This window comes from Calidris pugnax, unplaced genomic scaffold (assembly GCF_001431845.1).
Source record: "Calidris pugnax isolate Ruff unplaced genomic scaffold, ASM143184v1 scaffold128, whole genome shotgun sequence".
NCBI classification, from domain to species: Eukaryota; Metazoa; Chordata; class Aves; order Charadriiformes; family Scolopacidae; genus Calidris; species Calidris pugnax.
In genome coordinates this window covers 3,238,802-3,266,397 of record NW_015090851.1, presented here as the reverse complement: position 1 = coordinate 3,266,397, position 27,596 = coordinate 3,238,802, and the positions used below count along the sequence as shown (strand labels likewise).

General features: G+C 46.8%; 1 protein-coding gene across 4 annotated transcripts in view; it reads right to left on the bottom strand.

Annotated features, from left to right (window-relative positions):
• Positions 1-1,006: 1,006 nt before the first annotated feature.
• MGLL (monoglyceride lipase) overlaps positions 1,007-27,596 on the bottom strand; it is a 109,014-nt gene continuing 82,424 nt past the window's right edge. For all 4 annotated transcript variants that reach the window (XM_014943223.1, XM_014943226.1, XM_014943224.1 and 1 more), the window contains exons 4-8: positions 17,556-17,692; positions 15,872-15,982; positions 11,417-11,506; positions 5,771-5,986; positions 1,007-4,805 (exon numbers count right to left, since the gene is read on the bottom strand). In XM_014943223.1, coding sequence (XP_014798709.1) covers positions 4,680-4,805; positions 5,771-5,986; positions 11,417-11,506; positions 15,872-15,982; positions 17,556-17,692 — 680 coding nt within the window. In that variant the 3' untranslated portion in view covers positions 1,007-4,679. The remainder of the gene's footprint in view (positions 4,806-5,770; positions 5,987-11,416; positions 11,507-15,871; positions 15,983-17,555; positions 17,693-27,596) is intronic.

Genomic DNA, 27,596 nt, shown 5'->3' with positions numbered 1-27,596 from the left:
TGCTGTCCCCTCTGTCCCCTGCTGTGGCAGTGGTAGTTGTCACCCCTTTTGGGGTGGAAGTGAGCAGCCGGGGAGCCCTCACAAACGCAGCAGCTTGTCCTGTAGCCTGTGCAGGGAGGGAGGCAGGAGGGGACCCTGTGTCTGGGCTGTGTCCCGTCACCGCTCTCCAGGTAGGAGGGAAGTTTCCACAGCACGGGACACCCTGACAGCTCCAACCCCAGGTTTGGATGGACCTGGGGCTCCTACAGCCCTGAGACACTGCCTGGGAGCTGAGAGCAGCAAACCCCGCTCCCCAGCCCTCTCTGTAGTCACAGCTGGGGGCAAAAAGTAGGATTTAATTGGCTGCTGCCCCTGGCCAGGGTGCAGGTTCTTGGTGTTTGAATTAGGTATGGTTCAGGACCAAGATGATATTTTAACAGGCTTGTAAATGCATGGGAACCAGGTCTCAACACAGGCTGAGCTGGCCTGTTACTCCAGGGTCTTCCACCAGCTCCAGACTGCTCTTTCATTCGGGGTCGAGGAAGCACTTGGGCCAGGGGATTTTACTTGTTTTAAAGGTAGCACCTCACCTACAATTAAAAAAAAAGCAAGTTTTGACTCTGAGAAGAGTAGAGAGTAGAGCTAGTTTTCCTCGGGGTTACCCAGCCAGCCCTGTTAGGTCACAGTTGGATGTAAAGGCATCTTACCCCTGCAGTGCCCCAAAATAACTTATTATTGTGCTGCTGTGGGCTATAGCAGATAATGGCGTGAGGCTGTGGGCTTCAGGGCTCTTCAAAAAAGCTGACCTTGAGGCAGAAAGGGAACCTCAGGCCCCTGTGAGATGTGGCTGTCCCCACAGCCCCACAGTAGCTGGGGAGCAGGTGCTGGCCACGCTGGCCATGTGGCAGCACCCAGGGGCTGCAGCCCCCCCTCCACAGGCTGAATGGCAATTTAATACCTCCCTGCCCTTCCCTCCTCACCCTCCGGAGGGATGGCAGTCACCAAAGATGCCCTCAAACACGCTCTGTTCAGAAAACATAACTTTATTATTAGTTGCAATATACATTGTATTCCTTTAAGAATCCTAAACTTGTATATGGTTTTTCCCACTGAAAATACATGTGTATATATATATGTTTTTATATATGTATATATATATAAATGTATTTTATTGAACTGGAACACAACGGAACAAGAGAGACAAGCTCAGAAATTGCTTGGAAAAGTACGTGTGTTCTCGATGGGTTTGTGCTGGCAGTGTGCTAAGGTGAGTGGTATAAAAAGAACAGGCTAAATAGAAAATGTGATGGGTTATGCGGTGGGGGAAGGGTCTCTCAGTGCTACAGGTGGTGGTGGTGGTGGTATCTACAGTAGTTACACGTTGCTATTGCTCAGTCACGAGTGCCACCTTAGTCTCAAAGGCAGACTGGTCTCTGCTCGGCTCCGCACAGCAACATTCGTAAGGCTGGCTGTGCTCCCTGCAAGTGGTACCTGCCGTTTGAAAATAGAGTTTAATTACATTTCCCTCGGCGGCAGCTCTGCTCGTTACTAATCTGGTCAGCGAAGGAAGAACTCCTCTGGGGCACGGTGAAACTGAACTGGGTCAATATAAAGCAGCTTATGGGCAGGGGAAGGGGATGAGCCGGAGCTGGGAGGTGCTGGCTGAGCTACAGCTGGTGCCAATTGGGATCTCGGAGTCACCCCCAGCTCCCCACCTGCACCCCGGCTCCCATCCCATCCCATCTCCCCACCTGCACACCAGCAGCTCCTGCTCCACAGCCTCACCTGGAGGTGTGAGACGCCAGGCAGGCTGCTGAGCCCTCGGGGCTCTTTTTGGGTAGGTTTCCTTCTGTTAATTCCCTCAGAAGATAATTCTTCAGAAAACTGACTGAGGGTGGCCATAACCCCTGCTGTGCCAGGGCTCGGGGGGCTTATTTGGCTTTTTTGTTGTTGTTCTTTCAACTTTCTGTTTGTTAACCTGATTTTCAAACAGAGCTTCCCCAGGCCACATGCCGTTGCTGAGCTTAGCTAGACAGAGGGACAAGCCTTCCCCACATCAATGTAATTGGTTTCCTTTTATTTCTGCTGAGCTGCAGATGTTTTTTTGGGTGAAAGGACACATTTTATCAAAGGCACTGACCACGGACCTTCCTCTGCCTGAAGCCGGGTTGGAGGGAGCAGCCGGGCTCTGACCTTCCTGCTGGAGGGTCACTTTCCCTCCTCCCCCCCACAAAGTGCTTGTCAGTTTGGGAAGGGATGTAAAGAATGTGGGCATTGATTTGCTCCTCCTGACTTCCTCGGGAAAAGTGCTTTCAAAAATCCCATCCTTAAATCATCGTCTTGCTACTACCCCCGCCACGTCTGTCACCACTGGATCACGCCTACGTGATTCCCCTTCCAGCTGAAGCAGCAGGTGAGGTCTATCACCGCTGTAGTGTTTCTCTCCTTGCTGTCTTTCCCCAGCAGCATCTGACGAGGAGGGATCTCGCTCGGGGGAAAAGAAGCTGGAACAAGCCAGGCTGCTGGAAGATAGGAAGCAGGTGACCTGTGCATCGCCTCCTTCCCAAAGCAAGAGTCAGCAGGGGTTTGTGGGAACAGCTGATTGCACTGGAATAATGAATCAAAAGCTAGTGTTGCTGGGAGAACTACAGCTCATCCCTCCCTTTAGAGGCAAGAAAATACAAGTATGAAAGTGCCTGGATCAACACGTACAAAAGAGCTTTCCTGACTTGGGCCCCTTATGGCCACTCCACGGACGTAACCTGCATCCACACATCCTTCATCCATCGACGCTGCTGGGACCGAACGGGACCGAGCCCTGATTCTGACTGTTATTGCACAAAGGTCCCTTTCCTGAATCTGGCCAGAAGTGGCTTCAAGGGGAGGAGAGGTGGGTGACCCCCCGCGACTGTCCCTGGTGGGATCCAGCACAAGACATAGCGACGGTTCCCACCACTGCCAGGAAGGCAACGAGGGGGCTGGCTTGTCAAGGGGGGGGATGTCCCACTCTCTCATAGTGCAACATTTGCGGGCATCTTTTTGCAAAATTGGTGGGAGGGGGGCAGGTTAAAGCCCTCCCTTTGGCTAGTGCCAAGAAGTGTATTCATAATTAGGGCTGGACAAACTGACCCGCACAGCCACGCTGGGATCACTGCGCTGCTTTTGCTGTATCAATACAAAGCCTCCACTCCGTAACTGGGTCTTAAGTCTTTCCTTTAGCCCTACTGCTACCAGAGACCTGAGCAGCTCTAGGATTTGGCTCGTCTGCACCACTGGACCAGTCCATAAGCTCCTCCATGGCAGCTTGTCCAGCAGTGCCCCGGGACACCCCCAGCGCATCAAGGTAGATGTTGGATGGATGACTGCACCCAAACTGCCTTCAGCTCCCCACGTTGCCTAAAGGGGAGAGCTCAGCCCCTCTGCTCAGTGATCTGCCCCAGAGGTGGCTGTGCTGATTAGGAGGAGACTGGGACGAGCCTGGATGGGATCTCTGTTCACGCTGTGGGTCTCCTGCTAAACCGGTGGACCATGAGGACACCCACTGCTAATCCCCACCCACCAGATGCTCTGCGCTTCTCTCTAGCATTATTTTCAGGACATTTTCCAACTGATGAAGGAAAACAACAGATTATGACTGTAAAGTTATGGTGAGAGGACTGGATCCCGGTAGGACAACATTATTCCTTGCCAAGAGAGGGAACAATTAACCCCTTCTTTAGACTCTCCTCCCATCTCTTCCCCAGCTCTCAGCCACCTCTATATACATCATATATTATATTACTCTATTCTCTTATAACTTTGACTTTGCTTTTTCAGTTTCAGTAGCACAAGTGATTAATTTGAAAAGAAAAACAAAAAAAAAAAAAAAAAAAAAAAAAAGGAAGGAAAAGAAAGCAGCCCCTAGGAATATTTACAGAATAGTTAATTTTGCAGAGGAGATGGGGTTTGGCATTGGGAAAAGCATGGTTTTTGAATGTGCTAAGTGGGTTTGATTCCACATTCCTCCTCTCTCCTCTGGGATCCTGCTCTGATGATGAAAATTAAAGAGCTGTTCAACACGCTTTCCCCGAGTGCAAACTCACAGAGGATGTGCGGGCGGTGGGGAGGCTCTCTCTGTGCTCTCCCCTGGCCTGGCCTGCTTACAAAGGCAGTATCCAAAGGGATCTAGCCTTGAAAACCAGCCTTTTACCTTCAGGGAGCTGCCAGCTCCATCCTCAGCCTCTCCTTGTTACCCGGCACCTTTGTTACTCCTCTCAAGGACTTTTAAGGTACTGGATGGTGGGGTCAGGGAAGGGACTATATGCACCTGGAATCAAAACCATGAAGTGGAAGATACTGACTTTTTTAACATACCAAAAGTTATTGCAGTATAAATACACCCCTGTCACCCCAGCAAAAGCAGAGAAGGGGAAGTGATGGGGGGAGTTTGGTGGGTGAGGGGCATTTCAGTAAAATCACCCGACCTGGAAAGCTTTGATGGCTGCTCCCTCAGCTATCAATCCTTCCCCAGATCAGGGCAATGGCCATTTACATCAGCAAATAATGCCCCTCCCTGTGCCTCTCCCCCCACCCTCCCTTACGCTGTGCATGATAAAATATCCCAAGAGTCCCTCCACATTAGATCTTTTTCAGAGAGACTGCTATTAAGAAAAGCATCAATTCCCAGAAAACCCCAGTAAAAGCTGCAAAGCCAATTGCTCTTAAGTATGGCTGGTTTCCTCAGCTGCTGAGACCTTCTGGCCAATCCACGTTAGTATTTCTGTGAAGACAGAGGTAGAGACCTCAGGCAGCTCTTTGTGGAGGGCGTGATAGGCTTCCTCATACACCTGCGACCAGGGAGAGAATGGAGATTAGCAGAGAAAAAAAATAAATAATCCGTATGAACAAAATAGCCTCAGTCCCCTCTCGTCAACACCCACAGGTCCAACACGTCCTGCCCACACCTTGTCAGGACTTTTTCCTGGATGTGGCAGCTTATGAAATCAAAGAGATGCCATTGGTGGTGCTGGCCCTGCACGAGCAGGAAGGCATTGGCATTGCGTGTTGACATCTGCACCTCACCCGAGCACCCTACTGCCCTTTCAGAAGATAATGCATGATGTCCCCACCCCATGAATTTCTTGCTGCTTGTCCCACTAAGAAGGAGGAAATACTTATCATGCCCTTGGAGTTTAAAGGACAATGGGGGATGTTCCCATCATGCCTTGTGCAATTTTACTCCTTTTATGCACAGACCATCCAGTTATTTTTCCAATGACAAAAGCTTTCCCTTGGTCTCCCTGTCTCTCTTTCAGGCTCATTCATGTGCTAACAATTGGTTAATCAGCTGTGGCTCTCTTGAAATGAGCAGATGTGAAGTGGCTTTTGTTGTCCGCTGCTTTGGAAAGGCCCCTCTGCACCTTTACGCGCTGGGGCATGAGGTAAGGTTGGTGCTCACACAGTTGGCGTGGGTCAGAAGAGCTTTTGGGGTCAGCACTTTACTTGCTTATGAGCCTTGCTCTACTTCTATGCCAAGTTGCTTTATGTCCAAGAGACCTACTAGGTACACAGCCACCTCTGGGTCAGGTCTTGCCCACAGCCCAGCTGTAGCTGGTGAAAGGCCACCACACTGTGCTTTGGGAGGGCTACCTCCTGGTCAAAGGGGCTGTAAAGTGTTTGGTCTTGCCAGTGCATCAGCCCTGCTTTTCCTCCAGCTCTCTAGAGCTCAGCAGGTTCCCTGCCCCTCAGAGTCACTCATGCTTAGGCCAACACTGACAGGATAATACCCCAAAAATCAAGAAAGCAAGATGACCTTGAGTGTTTTGTCCTGGCTCTGCACTGTGTCCATCAGTAAATAGGACCCTTTGATGTCGCAGAGCTTGTCGGAAGAGCCGTGTAGCACCAGGATGGGCAAAGTCAGCTGGGGCAGAGCTCGCTCGATTCTGGCAATGGCATTCATCAGCTGGATGACAAAGGAGACCTTCATGCCACCATGGTAGACCAGGGGATCAGATGTGTAAGATTCCATCTGGCAGAGAGAGAGAGGTAATTTAAGGTTAGCAATATTTCATGCAGAAAAGACAAAGCATGTCAGCCTGGTAGTGAGGAGTCTCTTCCCTTGGCTTGCACGGACATTTCCTACTCTGTCAGGACATCCTGCCATCAGAGTCAAGGTCCAGATCTTTACTGTAGCTACCCAGAAGGGCTCACACAACCTGGCTTGCTCCCTGCTGTGTTTCTCTCTTACATCCCTAGAAAATATTCAAGCCAAAGCTCTTTCTGCAGTAAACAACCAGTGCTGGACAAGGACTGTTCCCATGGGAGCACCTGCCTGCATTTTTCCACTCTGCCATGTCCTTCTGCCAGTCAAAGGTGTCATCTCTCCTGCAGAGGGTTCTTCAGACCATGTTACTTGAAAGCTGATGTGCCCCCGGGTCCTTATCCTCTCCACTGAGAGCTCAGATGTTCTCTTTCACCTTCCCTCTCAGGGGATGAAGACCATGACCCACGCCTACAGACAAGTGACACACCTGACTGCAAAGTGCTCTTACACTGAGGGGTCCTCTCTGGGTGCAAAGTCTGCACAGACAAGGCAGCAAATGACGGCATTAGGTGGCAGGTGAAAAAAAAAATTAAAAAAAAAAATCAACAACTTGCTCAGCCAGACTGAGAGGATAAAAATGTACAAGAGCTGGTGCAGAAAGTTGCTAGGAACGAGTAGTTACCGCAGCAGGCAAATCTACAGTAAATATTTGTATACTGTACATGGAGACGGCCCACACAGCCACTGCCATCTCAATATTTGCCAGAATGCTTTGATTACGGGTTGGTCTCTGGCACAGCCTCCAGTTTCTCCCAACCCTGGCAGATGTTTGTAGAAATGATGGTTATTTATAGGTTAACCAACAACAGTCTCCTTCTCTCGTCACAGGCAGTGGGGTCTGTTCAAATTGTCCCTCACTTTGCAGAAACTCGAGGCCCTCTTGCTGCTGCACATGCCTGCCCTGAAAGGACCGCTAGTGGGAGGTGACCCCCAAGACCACCCCAGGGACATGTAGCTGTGTAGGTGTAAGCACAAACATGCACCGTAGCAGGGCAGCATGGCCTGCCTGGTCCTCACCAAGAAGCCAAAAAGACTTTGAGATGGATTCTGTGTTCACCTCCCTGTGAGATGAGATTATCAGAGTGGCAGAAGGACACTATGTGGTGGAGCTTTCCCATCTGGGGGGATATTAATTTGCCAGAGGGCATAAAGCCAGTTTCCCTCCTCATTGTCTTCAGTGTGTTGGAGCACAAAGCATGGGAAATGGAGCTGGCAGCACATGAATCTTTCCCTGTCACCTTCTTGCTTCCAGTCCCCACCATCTCCTGCTGTTTGAACCCCTGGTTCCTATCTCCGAGTGCAGCAAAGGGAAGGAATATGTGGGAGTTGGAAACTATTAGGGGCTGGTACCCATCTCTCCCAGCCCACAGTACTGACAGTGGTCAAGGGGATGAGAGCTTTAGAGCTGCTCTAACTTGTGCTGAAGTTGGACCAAAGAAATTCAAGTTGTTTATCACTCATTTAGGGACCCTTGGATGCAGCAGATGTTTCTAGTATTTGATTAAGGCCATTGTTGTGTTTTGGCCTCTGTGCAAGATCATGGCTACTCTGAAGTGAGGGGTAGTTTTTGGCAGGAAGACAAACACAGCAGTCTCTCACCACAGGGTCTTAGGTCTAGTATCTACCTTTCAAAGAAGCAAGAGTCCATGCTCTCTGAGGGTTTAGAAAACTCTGTAAGAGGCCACTGCAAAGACGAGGTTGTGGTTAGTGTAAAAAGATCCACTCTTAAGACGTGCTGAGTATTCTCCGCTCCTGCTAAATGCATGTGGTCCTCCTGGCTCTGCACAGACTGTCCTACAGAGACTTCTCCTGACCAGCTTGTTGGTGCAGAAACCTCCACCTGTGTCCTGCATCCCCTACACTGCTCATCCTGCCTGCCGTGCCTTCCTTGCTCTACAAAGTGCCTCAAAAGAGCAAGAAGCTGCCTCTGTTTGGAAAGAAGCATCCTCTCGTGAACATGCTCATGGAAAAAGTTCAGCTTTGGTTTCCAAAACACCAACCACCTCTGATTTGGCTAGCTCTGCCATTACCAGCTGGGTGTACCCTGATATTTGCAGCCAAACATGTTGACTTTTCATCAGCATTTTGAGCAAAACCACCGTGTTGCACTGGCTACTTAGCAACTGGCTTCAGCCTAATCTGGGAGTTGCTTGTCTGGATCTATGTCTGGATCCATGCATTAAACCAACTGCTTTGAGAGGCGTTTCTTTTTATTTTTTAGGATTTTTTTAATCAAAGGCGACAAATGAGGGACTTTGCAGGGGGCGAATCAGGAGGGGTGGGTGGATAGATTGACAGAGTTCCTTTCCCATGGAGTAAAACAATGTTGATGAATTCATGTGAGCTGGCCCCCTCCCCAGCCACATAAATGCTCAGAGAATGACCTAGTGGGTTTCTTTCTTTCTCTTGTTCTTTTCTGAAAGAACAGGGATTTTTTAGCTACTGAGCAGCCAACAAATATTTTTGTGTAGATGATGGGAGGAAAAAAAAATAATAACCCAATTTTAACCCAGATCGATCAGGACTGCAGGGGAAGGATCCTGTTCCCAGTCGATGAACAGGAATCCTTGTCAGAGTTAATGTTCAACACATGGGGTGAGGGCAAAGCAGCAGCTCGCTGGGGAAAGATAGGGAATGGGCTTTATATTCTGCAAGCTATAAACTCCAAACTGTGTCCTGTTGGGACACTGAGCTCTGAGAGAGCGGGACAAGCAAGTGAGGGTGTCCCCAGGAGAGCCTGTGACCGCTTCCAGCCACGGTCCAGCAAAGGCTCTGCAGGGTCCATCACAACAGCTCTTTTTTCTCTTTATGAAATTCTAAGGCAGAAGCAACCTTCAGGGCTCCTGCTGCATTACATTCCCCTGCTTAGAGGTCTGTATATTCCCTTTGCATTTTGCAGAGCAATAAATTCATTATGAGGTAATTCCAGCCTCAGCCTATGTGGACTCTGCAGGTGCAAGACTAAAGTCAGGGGGACTATTCCACTGAATTCAACAGTAGCTAACAAAGATTAATGGGGTAAAGGGGTGCCCACCCCTGTGATGTTATTCCCTTGGAATAACAGGACTGGGCTTTTAAGGTTTGTCCTTGCTCTCTTTTGTGTCTCTTGCATCTGATCTTGCAAGCAGATCAAACAAACATCACCATACTATCCTGTGTTTCAGTCCCTACACCCTGAGGACAGCCTGCTGGGAACACAAACTCATCAGGAAATTCTTGGATGTTGTCCCAAGAATATTTCTAGAGAATAGAAAGTTGGTCTGGCAGAAGAATATGTTTAACATATAAATAATGGATGTTTCCAGCACATTGTGTGCTTTGAAGCTGCGCGTCTTGAGTCCAAAAGGAGGGTGGAGTGTGCGTTAGAGGCAGCCAGAGGACCGAGCTGCTGTGTTGTCTTCAGTCAGTGCCTGGGGCCTCAAACCCTGGTGTTTGAAGATGGTCGGGGAAGCGCTTTACATTGCAATCCACAGCTGCTATGTCAGCTGTGTGTTCACTTGCAGGTGTGCAGGCAGCACAGCAAGAAGGGGCTTCTTGTCTCATTTTGATGACTACTCCGTTATAAGCAGACTCTAATGAAGCAGACCTACATTTTCATCCACTGCAAAAGGTTCCCTCTTGCTCCAAGGAAAGAGAAAGAGCAGAGGAAAAACAATGCTCAACACTCTCAACACTTGGAGCATCAGAGAGCAGAGGGAGCAGCAGCAAATATTTTTGTAGAAAGACTACAGAACAGCATTTATTATAAACTATGTCCAGTGGTTGCTGTGGTGATTCCTAACATCACCCCAACAGCCTACATGGAAACACTTAGTCAATATTGTGCACCAAATGAAGGGAGCTCACTGACACTCTTCTAAATGCGTAATTAGTTGGGATGTCCCCACGTTGTCACTTTTCTCCTGTAAAGCTATTTAGTGCAGCACTAGCGTCTTCCAGCAGAGGATCCAGCTGTCAGAGGTGCATTTAAAACTGCTACCCTTAAGGATCACGTGTGGCACGGAGTTCAAGTGCCACACAACAAATCAGTGCAGAAGCAGGCAAAGACCCTGTGTCCCTGCCAAGGTCACCCTTCAGGTAGGGGGTAACACTCTCAAATTCCTCCCCTCCTCCAGAGCACTGATTGCTTTTATCTTCTAAACACAAATGCAGAGGGAAAACTTTCCTCCGTGTGATTTCAGTGAATTAGTTCTCTAATTTTCTCTGAATTTCTTTTCTCTGAATTATATGCAAAAAGTTATGGCAGCTGAATGTAATTAAGAACAGGTTGCTATAGCTTGACTGGAATCAGCCTTCTTCCCAAGTATTTTGTGCAGCCTCATATGGTATCTAAGAACATATGTCATATGGTGCACCAGTGGATGCAGACGAACCTGCTCCATGCTTGTCCTGACAGTTTCCTAGAACCTACTTTGTCTTCCTTTTCTCAGCTCCTCCAATCTTTCTGCCTTCAGCCCAGTGAAACAATATGCTCTGCTCACAGATAAGAGAACTGAAAGCTGTTTGACCAAAAACCTCTTTGGCAGAGCCAAGAAACAGCCCTGAACACCTTGTGGCTCTTGTGGGACACTCTTTGCTTTCCGGTTTACCGAATGGGTGAGTCAAGCAGGTGGGATACGCTGAGGCTGAATCTGAGGGAATGACATCTGGTTTTGTCAGTGGTGGCATGAACGAGCTGCAATAGTTATTCCCACAAGTGGGTATGAATGGGAGAAGAGTCCCAAGCTGTGGTGACACTACAAAGATGTCACCCTGGAAGAGCTCCATTTACAGTCATGGTGGTGGAGCTGGAAGTGGGTTATTACAGCAGCTGCTTCAATTGCAGCTCATTTAAAGTATTATTCTCGGGCACAACAAGAATACATCACTTGTTCAGAAAGGCTGTAGCAGGGCCAGTGTGTAATCCAGGAGACCTTGTAGGTCTTTGGGGCAAGCACACTTTTTTCCTCTGTTTGATCTGGCACGACGTGATCCTGGTTTGTGAGTGGGAAAACAAATCTCTGGGACTGTAGAGTTCTGCCTGGTTTCGCTGCAAAGGGCACAGTTGGAAAACTTGACATTAGCAGTGTGTTTGCAACCTGTATGAGCAGGTTTTTGCTGCTGCAATTAGTGGTGGGGGTGCAGCAGAGACAAACACCCTTCCTGTGTGCTTCCCACCACAACCTTAGCACAGTGAACCTAGTGTGAAGTTCATTCCACCGGCTTCAGAGCTGTTTCACCTTTTTACACCAGCATAGATCTTGCCCTCGTGATTTAGCAAAATGCTTTTTTTTTTTTTTTAAACAAAAAGAGAAATGGCAGGACTGGGATGAGATATGACTATGCAGTGACTTTAAATTGCATTAAGGTTCTCACCTCCTTCTTGTTCCGGGAAATTGCGTTTGGATCTATCGATCCCAGTGACAGGTTTGGGAGAACGAAGTTGAGCACTTTCGCTGCAAAAACCTGTGGGAGAGGAAAGCAAGCAGTTACAGAGCTAGTTAGAGCAAGAGAGATAACACAGAGGGCCAAATCCTGAGCTGGTGGGAATCAACACTGAAGTTACATAGTTGGGAAATGCCAACTGACACTGAAGAAAGATCTGTCCTATATTTAAAGCATTTCTCTTAAAAAGAAAGTGGTTAAACGGCTCCTGGGACCAGGGAGTGGGTGTGCTAGTCTGTCTAGCTGTCTGTCCATAAGCAACATCACAGCTTCAGTGTACTTTGCCTTTTTCTCATTCTCAAGTTAATTTCTAAAAAAGCCTCAGTTAAGCACTTTGATAGGAAAAATCCATTTCCAGCCCTCAGAAGGGCTGGGTTTTGCTGTTTTGCTGCCCTTTCCTTGCTGCCACAGCTCTGGTTTCAGGCTGCGGTGCACAGCTGATGTTTGGTGGATGTGCCTAGGCTGCACTCCTTTTGATAAGCCTATTCTCCAGGGAACCTGTAAATAAACAACAGCAAAATGTGCATGCATTGGCTGAGGAAATCCATTGCTCACTTGTCTCCTGGGAACGAAACACAAAAGCATTCAGCAGCCCAGGCTGGAAACCGCTGGTAGAAGAAAGGGTAACATCTTTCATTTCAATAGCACTACAAGCATGTTGATACCAGGCTTCTGCTCTGATCTTTGATAGCTGTCTTTAATTAAATGATCGCCACTTAAGTCACAAAATATGCAATTAGTGTTTGTTGGGCTCTTTCATGGCCCATTCATGTTCACTGCTAACACTTGCAGGCAGGCTGTCACCTATGTTCTCTCTTTCTGCTGGTATGGAACCACTTCTGAAGCACCCCCTGACATTCCAGATCACAGATGATACGTGACAGAGTAATGACGATATTAAAGGAATAACACAAGGTTGAAGCCAAAGTCATTCAGGTGTGAAAAGTGGTAAAGACACACAGCAGGCTTGAGAACATGTGCATACCTTGGTGTGGAAATGGCCAGGAGCCAGTGTCTCTGCCAAGCAGTACATTGAGCTCCTCACTGGCTATGACATGTGTCAGCAAAATTAATCTCTACTGAGCTCTCTGGAGTTAGACCAGTAAAATAACATACCCACACCAATGCAACTATGAGCTTATGATGCAAACAATTAAGAATGGGGATGTGTTTGTTTTGTGTTAGCTCCAGGCAGTGATGATTTGGGGAATGCACCTTTATGAACCCTAGGCGAGGTTACGGACCCTGTGCTGACAATGCTGTAACAGTTTTACTTCTCTGAAACTACTTAAAATGACCCAGGTATAAGCCAAGTAACTTTGGACACCTCACTGAGATATTTAACTTAGAAATAAATGCAATTGCCCCAGGCTTTCTGCTAAACCACCCCGGGGATAGGGCTGGCTTCTGCCCACAAGTATAGCAGCACGTACCATCCTGGGTTGGTGACACCAGAGAAGTCATTTCTGGTGTTCAGCTCTACAAGAGAAGCGCCAGACCCTGTACGTAGCCATGTCAGATGTACTCACACACACATGCTCCCTGTGTGCATAGAAACTCTTATTTATGCACAGGCAGAATTAACCCTGGTCTATAGGACTGATTGTCAAAAGACTCTGCCACCATCCTTTAAGGGGTCTTCAGATCTGTAGGAAATTCTCCATTCCCTCCAACACCCTCAAAATTCAGATGTAATTTTGACAATTCTTGGAGGCAAGGTCATAGCCAGAAAATGTTTTATATTATAATAAAAAATTCAGAAGGTTCTCCTGGGCCTTCACTGATTTTGTGAGCACTGTGATAGTTTGTGATGTGTCTGACTTTAATCAAAGGCTGTGTTGTTGAAGTGCTGGATGTATTTCATACATGAAAGTTTATCTCCCTGTTGGTTCAAAGTGGCAATGTCAGTTCTTGAGAGAATAGCTCCCAAATGACCAGGAACGGGTAATACAATAATGGGGATATTAGTGGTTGGTCTGAGGACAGCACTACAGAGCAGTGATTATTAGAGCTGCTCAAAGCCACCGCAGGTGTGTGAAAGAAACACCAACAGTGTTCACATCCATCCCTTCCCTCTCTGTAAGAGAGATCTCAGAATAAGATTGAAATAGATGGCTGAACATCGCCTCTTGACTGGAAGTGTAATTTAACAAGTAGGTCGATGCTGCTATCAGGACACGGGATTATTGTGTTTCTGCAAAGAGCAGAATTTGATTTTCCTGCACGCCGTCTGCAAACACGCAGTGTTTCTGCTGCTGCCAGGGCTGGTTCGGCAGCGGGGGAAGATATTTCTAACAGGGCCTGAAGGACCCAGCGTGTTACCCAGCCCACTGCTAGTGCTGCCTTGAACCCCCGTTTGTTTTAGGCCAAGGTAAATTCCTGCTCAGCTGGAAACTTCCCCAGCAAAGGGATGAAGGCAGTGGTCCTTGGGAAATGGCCCAGGGCCGAGAAGTTGTACCAGTTCCAAGGGAAAACCAAAGCCTTTATGCCTCAGAGGCACAAACACCCCTGAAAAGTTTTTTGGCTCTCAGGGGAAAAAAAAAAAAAAGCACACAAGCGTTTTCAGCTCAGCTTAATGGGAAAATGTGGTTTACACAGGAATACTCTGCCTGTTTTCACTCCTTCCTCTTGAAATTACCTTTTTAACTCCAGGACTGCTTTCAACTAAATTTCACAGAGCCTAGATATTTCAGGAATAATTAATTTTTTATCAGTTTTGAGATGCAACAATAGATTTGAAAGAGAAAGAAACTCACTGTGCACTTGTATTGCTGCATGTGAGAGACTCTCTAGGAAACAGACCATATAAACACCTCCAAAATACTGCAGTTAGAGATTAGGATTTCCTACACTGAAATAAAGCAACAATATGCTACAGATCTGCAAGAAACCAGACTATAGTATACTAGTTCCCACAGAACTGGTAAGTCCTTATTTCAAAAAAGGCTTAGCATCTGGCAAAATGTATAGCTCTAGAAGAAAGAAAATCTTTCTATATTTTCCTTGACTTGACTAGAAACAGGCAGATAACACTGTCTCTCAGATTCAGACCCTATTCTTTTTCTTAATATTTATTTTTCTTTTTCCAAAGTAAGAAAAAACAGGGGCACTGGTGCTTATGCCAAGTCAGGTATAGCCTCACCTGTGAGGAATCAGCCACCAGCCTCCTAAAAGCACTCTTTGGTGCACTGACTCCTATTTAAGTAAGTTTTCCTGGACTGGACAATGTGAGGATTCCCTTCCCCTCTGAAAAGTAGGTGGACTGTAGGGAAGGCACTTAGAAGGGAAATATTGACTGTCATCCAGGTGGCGCAGATCTCAGCAGGGTTTTGCATTTTAAGGCTAGAGGTCTTAACACGTTTCCTTCAGGGGAAGAGTGAGGTGATTAAAAAGCACCCTTTGGTGCTTGTAATGATCTGTGGGGTCAGTAGATGGCTTTGGTTACAGCAGAAGGTGCGAGAGGATTATACTGAAAGCTGAGGCAATCTGTTTCCTTTCTCTTAGAAGAAAAAAAGCCAGCAGAAATAGCTTAGAAGTAGATTAAAACAAGCTAGCCCTAGGAGAAGACTCTAGGGAGAAAGGATAAAGGAATGAGTCCTGTGGGAATGAGATGATCTGTTGTTCCTGATAGCTTTGCTGGTCCTTCTCTCTGCTTCCAGCTTCTTTTAGGATTCTTGTTTATTCTTTTAAAAATCCAGAAAGGAGGGGAGATCTGAGCCTCCCTTGCAGAGCCTCCCTGGGGAAGGACAGAGCAGGCAGTGCAAATTGGGATCAGAAATAGGTCTGAAGGGAGATGGGAACGGAGCGGGGGTTTAAAGTCTAAATGCAAACTGAAGGAGGTGGTCTGGACAAGAACCAGCCTCGGTACCAAGCCAAATGGGACGCTGCTGGGGCAGTGATGCTTTAGCTGGAAACCTCCTTTGAGACTCAAGAAGGATTCCTGGGACTCAAGAGCTCTAGTTTTGTTTAGAAATTGGTCATCCCCCAAACACCAAAAATAACCCTGGCCTGACGGAGCCAGCAGCCTGTGTTGCAACTAAACCAGACTCTGTATGAGTCAGGAAGAAAACTGTAGGAGAGGAAGGGAAAGGATGGCACTGTGTGGGCTGCCACAGGGTGTGGTGAAGAAAGTACAGTCTGCTACCACCTCCCGAGGTAGCATCGTTCTCTGACTCTCATTCAAATAAGTTTTTCTGGATGAGTTCAGGATTCACTTCCCTCTGAAAAGTAGGTGGGACTGTGGGGGAGGCACTTAGAAGAGAAGTATTGACCAGCATCCAGGTCGCACAGATCTCACTGGGGTTTTGCATCTTAAAGCTACAGCATTAATGCATTTCACTCAGAGGAAGAGTGAGGTGACTAGATGCAACGTGGGTTTGCTCTTACCTTGATGGGAGTGGCAACTTCTGGGCTGGCTACCACTAAAGGAGAGATTAACAGCATGCCTGAAAACTCGCTGGGTCTCTCACTAGCTGTCAGAATGGAGATGGCTCCTCCCTGCAATGCAAAATAACACCCCAGAGTTTAATACAGGTGTCAACATCTCATTTATATACAGCTATCCTGTTACTGGAAGGGTTTTAGTCCAAACAAGCAAATTATTTCTGCCCCAGTGAGAGTACAGTGTGGTCAGTGAGGAAGGCTGGAGAAGGAGGGTCATTAGAAGTGGCTGGGTTTTACTGGGGGAGAAGAGACCTAGGTTCTTCTCTCATGCTGTAAACTCTCACATCCCACGGAACTCAACGGTCCATGCAATGTCTGTCAGCTCCCTAGGATGCCTTGTGTCCTCCTCAGTTGAAAGGACTAACAAGAAAATGTTCATGTGGGGCTTTGAGCAACCTGGTCTAGCGGGAGGTGTTCCTGCCCGTGGCAGGGGGATTTGAAGTAGATGATCTTTAAGGCCCCTTCCAACCCAAACCATTCTATGATTCTACGACTTGAAAAATATGTTGAGGCTCATTCAGTGTGACAGACTGGTGCTGCATTGGGAAGATGCTGTGAAGTTGGGCTCTCTCCGTGCTCGTGGCACCGGTAACCTGGGCAACAGCAATGCTGCCACCCGGCATGTGAAAACCTTCACTAATTACTAGAAGTTAAATATTCTCCTCTTCGGTGTCCCCAGCTCCTCCAGCCTACAGCGCTGTGCCCAAGGCCTGGTTTTGAGCTGAACACCAGCCAGGCTGAACCCTCCTGCAGGAGGACAGTGGCTGGTGGCGTGAGGGGCGGGGGACAGAAGGGACCTGGCTGGCTTTCTCAGGAAAATTTGCAGAGGATTAGTTGCCAAGGGAAATATTTGGTGAACTTCCACACTGCCGGAGAACCAGGGGCTTGTTAAATGGAGCGGCAGTGAGAAGCATCTCAAAGACCTCACTGGGAAATTAGCTCCTTGTTAGAGCGGCTTTGGAGCGCAGCGAGCACTTCAGAGCATGCCATGCCTTCTTATGCAAGAACACTTGTTTATCTGAGCATGGCCTGAATCCCAAAGTACTTATTCATTTTCGTCTCCTTCGGGAAGGCAGGGAGAGCAGATCAATGACATCACTGGGAATATTGCTAGCTTGAATGAAGGGATTTGGCCCGTGCTGTCAGAATCAGACTTCGGATCTGCTCACCAAATCAGTGCCTTTGTTTTTGCAGCCCTAATCCCTGGTACATTTTCCTGTTAGGTTGTTTAACAGAATGAGGTTACAGAGTATTTTCATGCTTCATCCCCTGGCCACTCACAAAGCTTTACAGGGCTTAAAATGAAAGGAGAAGCCTAATGCTGAGGGAGGTGGTGGAACGTGTCATGCACCTGGTGTCAACGAACGGTCCTATTTAAAAATAGACCCATTGTTGCAAATGACACTAATTAGGGCTGTGATCCAGGTAGAAGAGTTAAGTACTGACTATACTCAAGACAGATCTCATGGGGCACGGCACACTGGCAACTCAGTCAGTGAATGAAGTGGAAGGGAAGGTTGCTTGTAGTTTGTTTTTCCTGCTGTGGGCTGAGTAGTCTCCACAAAAGAACCACCGTGCTGCGACGTGTCCTGGGTGCTGCTGGGAGGGACAGGGGGATAGTGCTTACCATGGAGTGCCCCAGGATGAGAATGGGCAGGTTGGGGTGCTCTTTCTTCATGAGATCAATGTGCTGCAAGCTGTCCCTGACGAAGACGTGGAAATCTGAGACAACCATACGATCGCCCTCGCTCTGCCCATGACCAACTGTAGGGGAAAAGAAGAACACGCATCTAAGTCATTCGAAGCAGTGGTTGCAATCGAGAAAGGCTTAGCAGAAACATGCCTGTTAGACTGTTACTGTCCTAACTTGACCTTCTCCTGCAGTCATCCCTCAACAGAAAGAGTGCTACAGAAATACAAAGGAAGCTGCGCAGAACAATTTAAAAAAGTGCCAGACTCTCCATGATATGGTTAAAAAAATTATACTCCCCTGTGTTTCTCCCTGCTCTTCAAAACAGAGAGAGCACTGATCTAATCTCTTGCAGCCTTCAACAACAGGGTGAGGAGGAAAGAAGGGCTGTCTTGCCTTGATGTAGGGATGGGAGGTCACTGCATCCTGGGAAATGTTTTTTTCCCCAGGGATCATAACCGCTGGGGTCTGATGGGTCACTGTTCACACAGCCAACTGATGTGGAGGTCTTGGCGAGAAACAGAAAAATTCTAAAGACTAGATACGGTTGCTATAAACTTAATGGGCCATGGATTCAGCTTTTTCCAGTGCCTTGGTATGCGTGAGCTTTATAGAGTCCTGCCTTTTCTCATTGCTACCTTGGAGCACTGGGTGGGCTGGAAACCTTCTCTGCTACGAGGTGAAGTGCTCTCGGCAGAGGAGGCCAAGTAACAATGGTTGCAAGAGCCTGCAGTGAAAGTATCAAGTGGCATAGTCCTCCTAAACAAGTGTCAGTGCAAACTGTACTGCACCTGGACGCTGTTAGTGCATTCTGTATCTGGGAATTATCTCGTCTGATCGAAGGGAAAGACTAAAATGGGAGATGGTGAGTTGCTATGGCAACAGTGGCATCCCTGGCAGAGGTGGAGCCAGCATCACCACAAACAGAGAGTCCCAGGCAATTTTGAGCTTGCAAAGGCTTGAAATTAATATCACCTTGGGAAAGCAGTTTGCATGTTCACCTGATCACACATACATGTTATTATCTATCACAAATAGGACTCTTTCTTTAAGAACAGTCTCCTTCCTTCCTTCTGTTCCATGCAGGTCGTTAAGGAAAACTGGGAAGGGGAAAACACATCCCATCCATATGGGACAGGGTATAGGCAGTCTCAAACACCACCTCTCTCTTCCTGTGTGTCTCCCTAGGCCTTCTCCAGTGAGCACTTAGGCATACTTCAAGGCACAAAGGGACTTGTCAAAGGATGTGAAGTGCCTGACAATAGTTTACATGCTGGATGGTACCCCCTCTAGTGCTAACCAAGAAGAGCATTGCCTACCCAGCCTGAAAGGTAAAGGCTTTTCAGTTGGGTCATACCAGAAGAAATCAGTATGTCTAAACTTAATTTTCTTGCAAACCATCCAAAAAATCACCTTCCAAATTAGACAGAACTTCTAATAAAAAGCCGGACTAAATACACTCCATCTAAGAAAAACAGAACCCCAAACTTGCTCTTCTTTTGTCCTGCCAGGTGCTCTCCAGAGCTGGGTCTCTTGGCAATGAATACTGCAATCAGCCATGCTGTCTGCCAGATAAACCCATAGATGTCATGCTGGTCAATTATAAATAACGTATTACCGGGTCTGCTTTCCATGCACACACATCAATTCCTGCCAAAATATGATATAGCATGCATTCTCCGTGGATCAGTGACCAGAAACGAATCAAAGAGCCAATTAAAATACAAGTTGCAATAGTCTACAGAAGTGAAGCCATGTGTGTGCCGGATCTATTAATTTTAAACTGATTTTTATTACAGATGGAAAGCGAGCTTTCCCCAACTTTTATACATGTCCAGACCGCTCACTTTGTGGACCTCAAATGTGTTACCAACCTACTATTTAAACTTCAAATTTAGCAGGTTAAAATGAGGTGAAGACCCCAGTGAGAAGAACATTTCTACTTAGCAGAGGTCCACACTTCCACTTCATTTTTCTCTGGGGCTCCTTGCACTTGCTGCTAGTACCTCTTCCTGTACAGTGTCTGTGTAAGTTCAGCTGAACAAGCAGAAATAGCAAACCCTCGTGGCCCAGGTCTGTATATGGGCCATGGCTCCCTGCTGTGTAGCTGTGAGGCTTTGCTCTATTTTTGGATGAGACAGAGGCAGGTCTGGAGAGCCTCCTGGGTCCTCAGCATGGAGAAAATCCCCTGGTCCTACCACATAACAATGATACTGCTCCTGACAGTCAGCGTTGTGATTGTAGAAGGCAGAAAATACCTGTGCAATAGCAGTGACGAGCACCTCGTTGGATTTCTACAGGTTTGGGGGCTTTTTATTAGCAACTTAATGAACCCACCTCTTGACCTTGTTTTTTAGCTACTAAACTACTGTTCCCCACTCAGATGGCACAGAGCAATGCTTGAGGAGCAGTTTGTCTACCTGTAAGGTAAAGGAAGGCCATGCAAGTCTTTGCTTTGGTAATATCCCTGCCCCTTGCCCACGGTTAGCCGGATGGCATTGCTGGGTTGTGTTCTTTTCTTACTGTTTTTCTCTCTTCCTCTCCAAGAAACTGAACTTACTTCACCAGAGAGTTAGCTCATTATTTATTGCAAGTTTCAATCTCCCAGCTGAGAAAGCTTCAGGGTGAGGAACTAAGACCTCTTCTATTAGATGAAAGACATGTGCACAACCAAACATCAATACAGTCAGGAATATTGACATTTTTTTCTCTGATCTTTTGCCTTTAGAGCTATTAAGAATGAAAGGTCAGGTTCATCCTTGATGTAAAGCTATTTGCTTTGGGTTTTGCTGGGAATGAACCTGACGTAGTGGTTCCACAGCGCCAGTGGCAAGACAGTGGGCACAGGAGGGGAGCTGCCTGTGCCTGGGAACTGGAACTAACCAGAGGCTCCACACCCAAGTGACACAACACCCAAGGGAGGCAGCAGACAACGGTCACAAGAATCACAGCTCCACAAGTTCCTCATCACAACACTCCCCCTTGGGCCCCTGGTTTCAACAGGGTGATGCGAGGTTCTAACCATGAGATGCTCATCTGTGAAGAGCTGTGATTGCCAGTGTACATCCACGTGGCACACTTGGTTTTCCAAACCTGTCAAATGTGTTTCGTATCTGGCTGTCCTCATAGCCCACTTGCACGGTTCACTGCTAGCATTGTGTATCTTCAGTGTCTCAGTGATGAACCACTTCAGGTTGTGTGTACTGAGATAATTGTGGGCACCCCTTCCTACATGCGAGCCTTTAAAAACGAGAGTCCAAAACACTTTTTTACAAATTGCAAATCTAGAATTAGAAGGTCAAAGGTCTCCATTTCCAACCAAACACACCACTGCAAAATAACACACTTCGCTCGATCCAAATGTGAATAAAGGCTGCGATGACCTGGCCCTACATGTAATAGATATTAAGTTCTACCCTCTGTATTTTCTGCATGAGCTTGCTCACGCTTCAGCTCTGCCACCGTAGAGACAAGAACAGTAACTCGTGATCACTCAATCCTGTTGGAAAGGATGACTTCAGAGCATGATTTCACCTATGAGTATAGATCCTTGAAAGTTACACACCTCTCTGGATGGAAGAATACTGATTGCCTGTGCAGGAAGACAAAGCTCAGGGTTCAGCGATGAAATATTCAAGGGTGTGAGGGCTCTGGGGAGTGCGTTATCACCATGAAGGTATCACTCTGTCTGCATAATGGATCCTGTGGCCCTGCAAACGCATACTTCTAAAAGTGCCTCCTTTCCTCAAATCCCATATTCTCTCGTGCTGTGGGGCTTGCATTTGAAAACCACTCCAAAGCAGCCAGACTCTTCAGCTGACATTGGCTCGCATGCCCCAAAAAACGTTACATCCTGGTTAGATTGGAAACATGCTGAAAAGAAAAATAAATAAAAAGAACTTCTTCCCTTCAGTAAAGACCAAACAGGAATGGCCTGAAGAAACAACTACCCCAGCTCTGGGCTTGCTGGGCAGAGCCATTCAGATGAGGGGAGCTGTGCTGGGTCTCCACTGGCACGATGCTTTTGTGCTGGGGCTGTGGGACTACATCATTGCTTAAGAATCCTTAAATACACCCAGTAAAACCAACAGAGCCTGGCAGAGCCTGTCTCTGCACACCCTGGGGCTCGTTAGCACCTAGCCCTCTGAGGCACTGCAGGGATGGAAAAGCACGGCAGCACACCTTGTCTACCCTCAGATATTAGCACAATTTTTGTTTTAAACACCAGTTTTTATCTAAGCCACACACTATACATAGTTCTTTCTCTTTCTGAGTGCCAAACCCTCCTGACAAAGGCACAGCCTGACCCTGCACATTCAGGTGTGGACTGCATCGCTCCTCAGAGCTTCAGCAGGAACGTTTTGCTATGGAAGACGAGGTGACAGGGGAAATGCAGGGTCAGATGTTGACTTCAGCTATGCTGCTGTAAATTTACAGATTTCAGTGGTGTTCCTTGAAGCTTACAGTCATGGGAGAGCAAAAATTATGGGCTATGTTGTTTTTTCAGCCTTTGCTCCCTATTTATTATGGAAAAGCCATAAAACAGAGAGAGAGGACATGAGAAATCTGCCTGGGGAGCAGTAATTCTCCAGGCATCTCCAGGATCTGGACCTTGACTTTTCACATATTTTGAGATTTCCAACTTTGGGGGAAAGGGGATGGTTTGGATCCATTTTTGTTGTAGTGAGGAGACCGTCACAGGCATCTGTGGGGTGACGTGCTCTCTCTAACCAACTGGTAGTAGAAACAATCAGGAGGAATGCAAGGCTTGACTTCTGCCTTGGGATCCATCACACCGTGTTTGTTTTCCGGGCTAGATACCTAACTCCAAGATTTTGAAGTGGAAGGACCAAGAACAGGGAGGATTAGGAGATTGTCAGGCACTCCAGGCTTACCACTCCCTGAGCATAAATACATTTTGAATTGCAACGGCACTAACACAGGAGCACTGGGAGTTTGCAGAACTAGTTAAAGGTGAGAACTGCCACTACTGCGAAGCCAGTGATTCACCAGGCACTTCCCAGGAGCTGCTCCTGCACTGCAGAGCCCCCCATTGAAAGGACACTTCTTAATTAAGTCAGAGGGGGCCACTGGCAAGGCTTGGTGCCATAGCATGTGATTTAATAAGTGGGAGCATGGGTGTGATCCAACGCCCAGAGGAGCCATTGGAGGCCAGAAAAGGTGATTTTACTGCTTCAGCACTGGCTCCGCAGTCGCAGTAGCACCTTACAGTGCAGGCAGTGGGGAGCAAAGGAATGATTTTTGTTAGAGCCCACAACCAAACTTAGGCTGAAGACCCTCTTCTTTTACTGCCTCCTTCATCAATAGGCTTATTGAAGTCTGACAGGTTCATCTGAAGCAAATGCCTAAATGCCTTTTGGAAAAGAAGGTATTTACATGAGTATTACGTGTTTATTAGCTTTCCAAAAAGATTGTTTTATTTCTGAAGGCTTCTGCCTTTCTTTTCTGCCCCAAATTGGAGACAGGATGGGATGCTGGACCCTGCAGCACACAGGGAGGTGAGCCCACCTCACCATTTTTTGCTCTCACCCCCTAGCAGGTGATGCTGCTGGAGAGAAACATGAAAATAGAATGTCCTTCCTGCTGCTAAGCTCTCTGGGTTGCGGAAAAAAATATGTCATTAACAGAATCTCATAAATGCTTTCACTCTGCAGGTGGCCCACATGGACGTCCAATGCTGGGTCCCAAGCCCGCAGGAGACAGATGCCGGTGACAGAAATTTGGATGGCTCTTCTGGTGCACGAGGTGCAAATGTGCCAACCTAATCCCTCTCCTGCAATCTTCCTGAGCTTGTGGCAGCTTGCTCAGGTGGGGACCTCGCTGTGCTGGTCCACAACCTGCCCTGCAATCCCACTGTTAAGGGAAGGACCATTTCAGTAGCTCATTTTAGTATCCATACCCCATAGAGTTGGAGACAGTGACCCTCGTCCACCTCCACTTTCCTCTCTCCCCTATACAAAACGCCCTCAGACTTGGGGGTAAAACTTATACTTAAAGCACAAGGTGAAGCAGATATAGTTTTCAGGAGTGTTTTAGTTTTGGAAGTCAGTGCAGCAGTTAATTAAGTGATGTCACACAGCACTACAGCAGATGCCTGTATTTATGAGATCTATTGAAACGCGTCTGAGCAAGGACTGCTTTTTCTTTGCACTTGTACAGCACCCAGCACTGCTGGGCGTCATCACAGACCTTGGTCCAAGGTACTGCAGGATCTAAAAGTAATAATTAACACTAATCCCAGACTGTAAGGCAGCACAGTTTTGCAGAGGAGGAAACGGGAGAAAGCACATAGATGGAGAATGTGGGTGAGACAATACACAAGACGACACTAATAATGGGTTTACATAGCAAATGTTGTGCGAAGCCTTGATTTTCTGCTTGGGTGTTTTTTTAAAGTTTAATGAAAAAAATATTAATGAACTAGTAAACACTTCAAATTGTCATAACAGTTCACTACTGAAAAAACTATACTTGTTTGGTAATGAATCGAGTCCACATCCTTTTCATCAAGTGAGCAAAGCTCATTAATTAAACATACTGGATTTCAAAGCTCCCAATGTTTAATTGTTTGTTTAACAAGCAGTACATCTAATCCACCATTCAGACATACAAACAACTAAAACAACAGGAAGAAGCTTCAAAGCAGGACGATCAACATCTGGAAAAGTCACCAGACTGTGCCTGTATGGTCAGTAACATGTAAAGCAAATGTTCCCTCCCAGAAAAAATACACACAGGAAGCACCTCTGAGTTCGTCCTGCAGATTCCTACCCAAAAAAAAGTGGATTTCTTGCCCTGAGAACAAACTTATCACATCAAGGGAGCCTATTCTGGTTTTATTTTCCCTATCTTTTTCAATTCCCCAACCAAATCAAATCTGATGCACAGATCAGCGTTCAGTAGCATCTGCCCTCCATATGTACGTACTCTTCATGTGGCGTGCGGATGGTGAGCAAAGGCAGGACAGAGACACCTGAGTTAGGAGAAGCTGGGTAAGCTGTCCTGGGGTTTGCCATGCTACCTTGGCTTTGATCAAGCTGCCACCGAGGTCAGCTGCTGTGCTGTGGTGTATTTTGTGAGTAAACCTTGGGGGTGAGCTTTTCCATGTCCGTCTGACCGAGCCTTAGCTGTGCACCAGCTCTCATCCTCTTCCACAGTTCTGGTTTCCACAGGAAGAAAAAGCAGTGCTTAGGCTGGAAGGGAGCTGAGGAGTGCTCCAGCTAAGCTCACGATCCAGACCACCAGCAGACAGGACTAAAAGGGGCACAGTGCAGAGTAAACCTGCTCTGCAGCACTGGCAAGCTTTACGCTGTCAGTATTTGATACAAGCCTATGGTCTACGGTCTACGGCTGTTCCAAGAGGACTACTTCCACGTCAGATGATAGGAAGCAACAGGAACCAAAAGGAGAGGGTTCATCCTCACCACTGATCTGAAATATAGCTCAACAAATGCTTACCCTTAGTAGCTTTTGTCCACTCTTCTCTGTCAGGGTAGTAGCCCTCAGCACCCCTTCTTTCACACCCCCTGTATACATACAGTGAGAACACCGGGTTTCCCATGGCAGTAGGCACATTATAAAACCATTAGATATGGTACCCATCATATCCCTCCACCCTTGGTGTTTTATGTATATAGCATGTACCTAAGAATTACAGATGGATTCTGCCTCTCTCTTACCAAAAGGGAGTCTTGTCCTGAACACACAAGTCCATCAGCTTCCCAATTCCTTCTGAAGGTTAGGAAAATAATTTTCCTTTCAGCATTTGCTGGATAGTTTTTATTCACTTGCCTCACACAAAGAGCACAGCAAACTGAAAGCCTTCTCCTCCCACATCAGAGACACATTTGCAGAGCTGAGATATTTTTAGAATAGTGCACACACAGAGTTATATTGTTTGTTGTCTTGGTTAGGAAAAAAAAAAAAGAAAGAAACAGGCAATTTTCTATACTAAAATTATTTGTGCCTTATTGTTGGGGAGCAGAGAACTAGTCATCTTGCTGAAGCCATTTAAAATTTCTGTACTCCAGAGATTACAAACAAAATGACCTGGTACATATCAGAGCAGTCGTTAATTCTGTCCGACAGGGCAAACTGTTTCTGTCAATGCTGAGCGCCAATTCATCTCTAACGGATACAGGCATGGCTCTTTTGGCTTTAGAAGATTTGCCCAGTTCTTATGCTGTTGCTGATTTTGGCTCTGAATTACAGTTCCTTAAAAGTCTTCCTGGAACATCATGTTGCTCATGAAAACATGCTGAAAAAAAACCCCATCTGAGTGTTTGTGTTGCAAAATAATGAGCTCTTCGCAGGCGGCATTTACAAACAGCAGTCACTGTGGCCAGACTAGAAATGTAAGTGTCCCCCGGGACGTCATGTAACGGGCGGGAGAAAACCTGTGCACACCACAGTCCCTTCCCGTGCTGCTGGGATTAGGGTGGCTGTGTCAGTCCTCTCACAAGATCAGGGTGCTGCTGTGGCACGGCTGCTGGAACCTGAGGCCCGAGGAAGAGCAATACAGAGCCCGGTTCCTTTTCCACAAAGCTCATACATAACAGCATTCTGCTTTCTTCCCCAGCACCTTCTGCAATGCCACCTCCCAAAGCCAGCCCTCAAGAATATTAAAGCAAAAGACAGCTGAAGGGACGGCCCTTCTCTGCCAGGCTACTGGGACCAACCATTTGAAAATGCTGCACAAAGCCGGCATAGATGGTTGAGCAGCTGCTGAGTTCCTCTGCAAAAGAGCTTCTTCTGGTGATGGGTGAAACGACTCCTATCTAATCCCTTTTCCCATGGGACAACAATCACAATATAAATGTAAGATATATAACCAGCGAGGCACAACTTATGGTGCCTCTGAGGACTCTCATAACCTGGCACTAAGTGATTTTATTTAAGGCCCTATAACAACTCTTAACTGTTATTCTTGCAGCGTAGCACTGAGATTTTGTCCTTTCAGTGAGAAGCAGGTAATTTCCTCAAGTATAGTTGAGGTGATTTTATTTAACGTCAGAGTTGGTCTTCAAAGACTTATTCTGGTGTGACAGAACCAGTATCATTGCTCTGATACTGCAGAAAAAAGTGCATGGACTTTGCTGGAGTTAATCTGGGGTCTCACTAGTTCACTTGACCTATAGGCTGCTGATCTTTTAAGAACATAGAAGGGCCTCTTTTCTGCTCTCCACATATGTATGATTTAAGATACCACTAATGGTAGCTAAAGTTTCACACTCACTAGAAGAGGAGAGCAGCCAAGGACAATCTCACTGCTATTTTAATTTAGCTTTAAAAACATACATGCAATTTTCCTCTCTTGTTTTAGTACCATAAAATAAAAATGAAAAAAGGGTGTAAAATTTATTTTTTCCCAAATGAAAACTAGGATGAAAGTCTACTTGCATTAACTTTCTGATCCAAGTTCCAGCTTTAAAACAGCTGGGGCACCAATTCAAAGTGTCAGGGCTTTCAATGAAAAAGCCAGTGCTGGAGTGGAACTGCACACTCCCCTTCCCCTTCCCTGCCCATTTATTCCAAAGCACGGCTGGCATGTGGGTTGGCTCTCTTAACACGCACATGCTATTAAGTCCTAAATGACAGCTTGTTTAACTAGAAAACATTTCCATTTTTTCCTTTACAAAGGCCATTCATTTCTTGCTCTTCTATTTGCTTAAAGACGGTTTCATTTGCCCTGCCTGAGAGTTTGCACAACCCGCCTGATTGTTCCCCTCCAAATAGCGCTGCAAGTTAATGACCCACCTCTTGATCTCCGAGCAGGGAGCCTTGCCCAGCGCTCTGCAGCATCATCAAGCGAGCTAGTTACATTGCAAAATCCATACGTCTGCCTAGAATACTTTTATGCTTGAGAAAACAATCGAATCAGTTCATCTCAGGAATGGCAGCCCTAATTCTTCCCTGCTAACAGCGGATTAGGCATCAAGAAGGAAAAAAAAAAAAAAA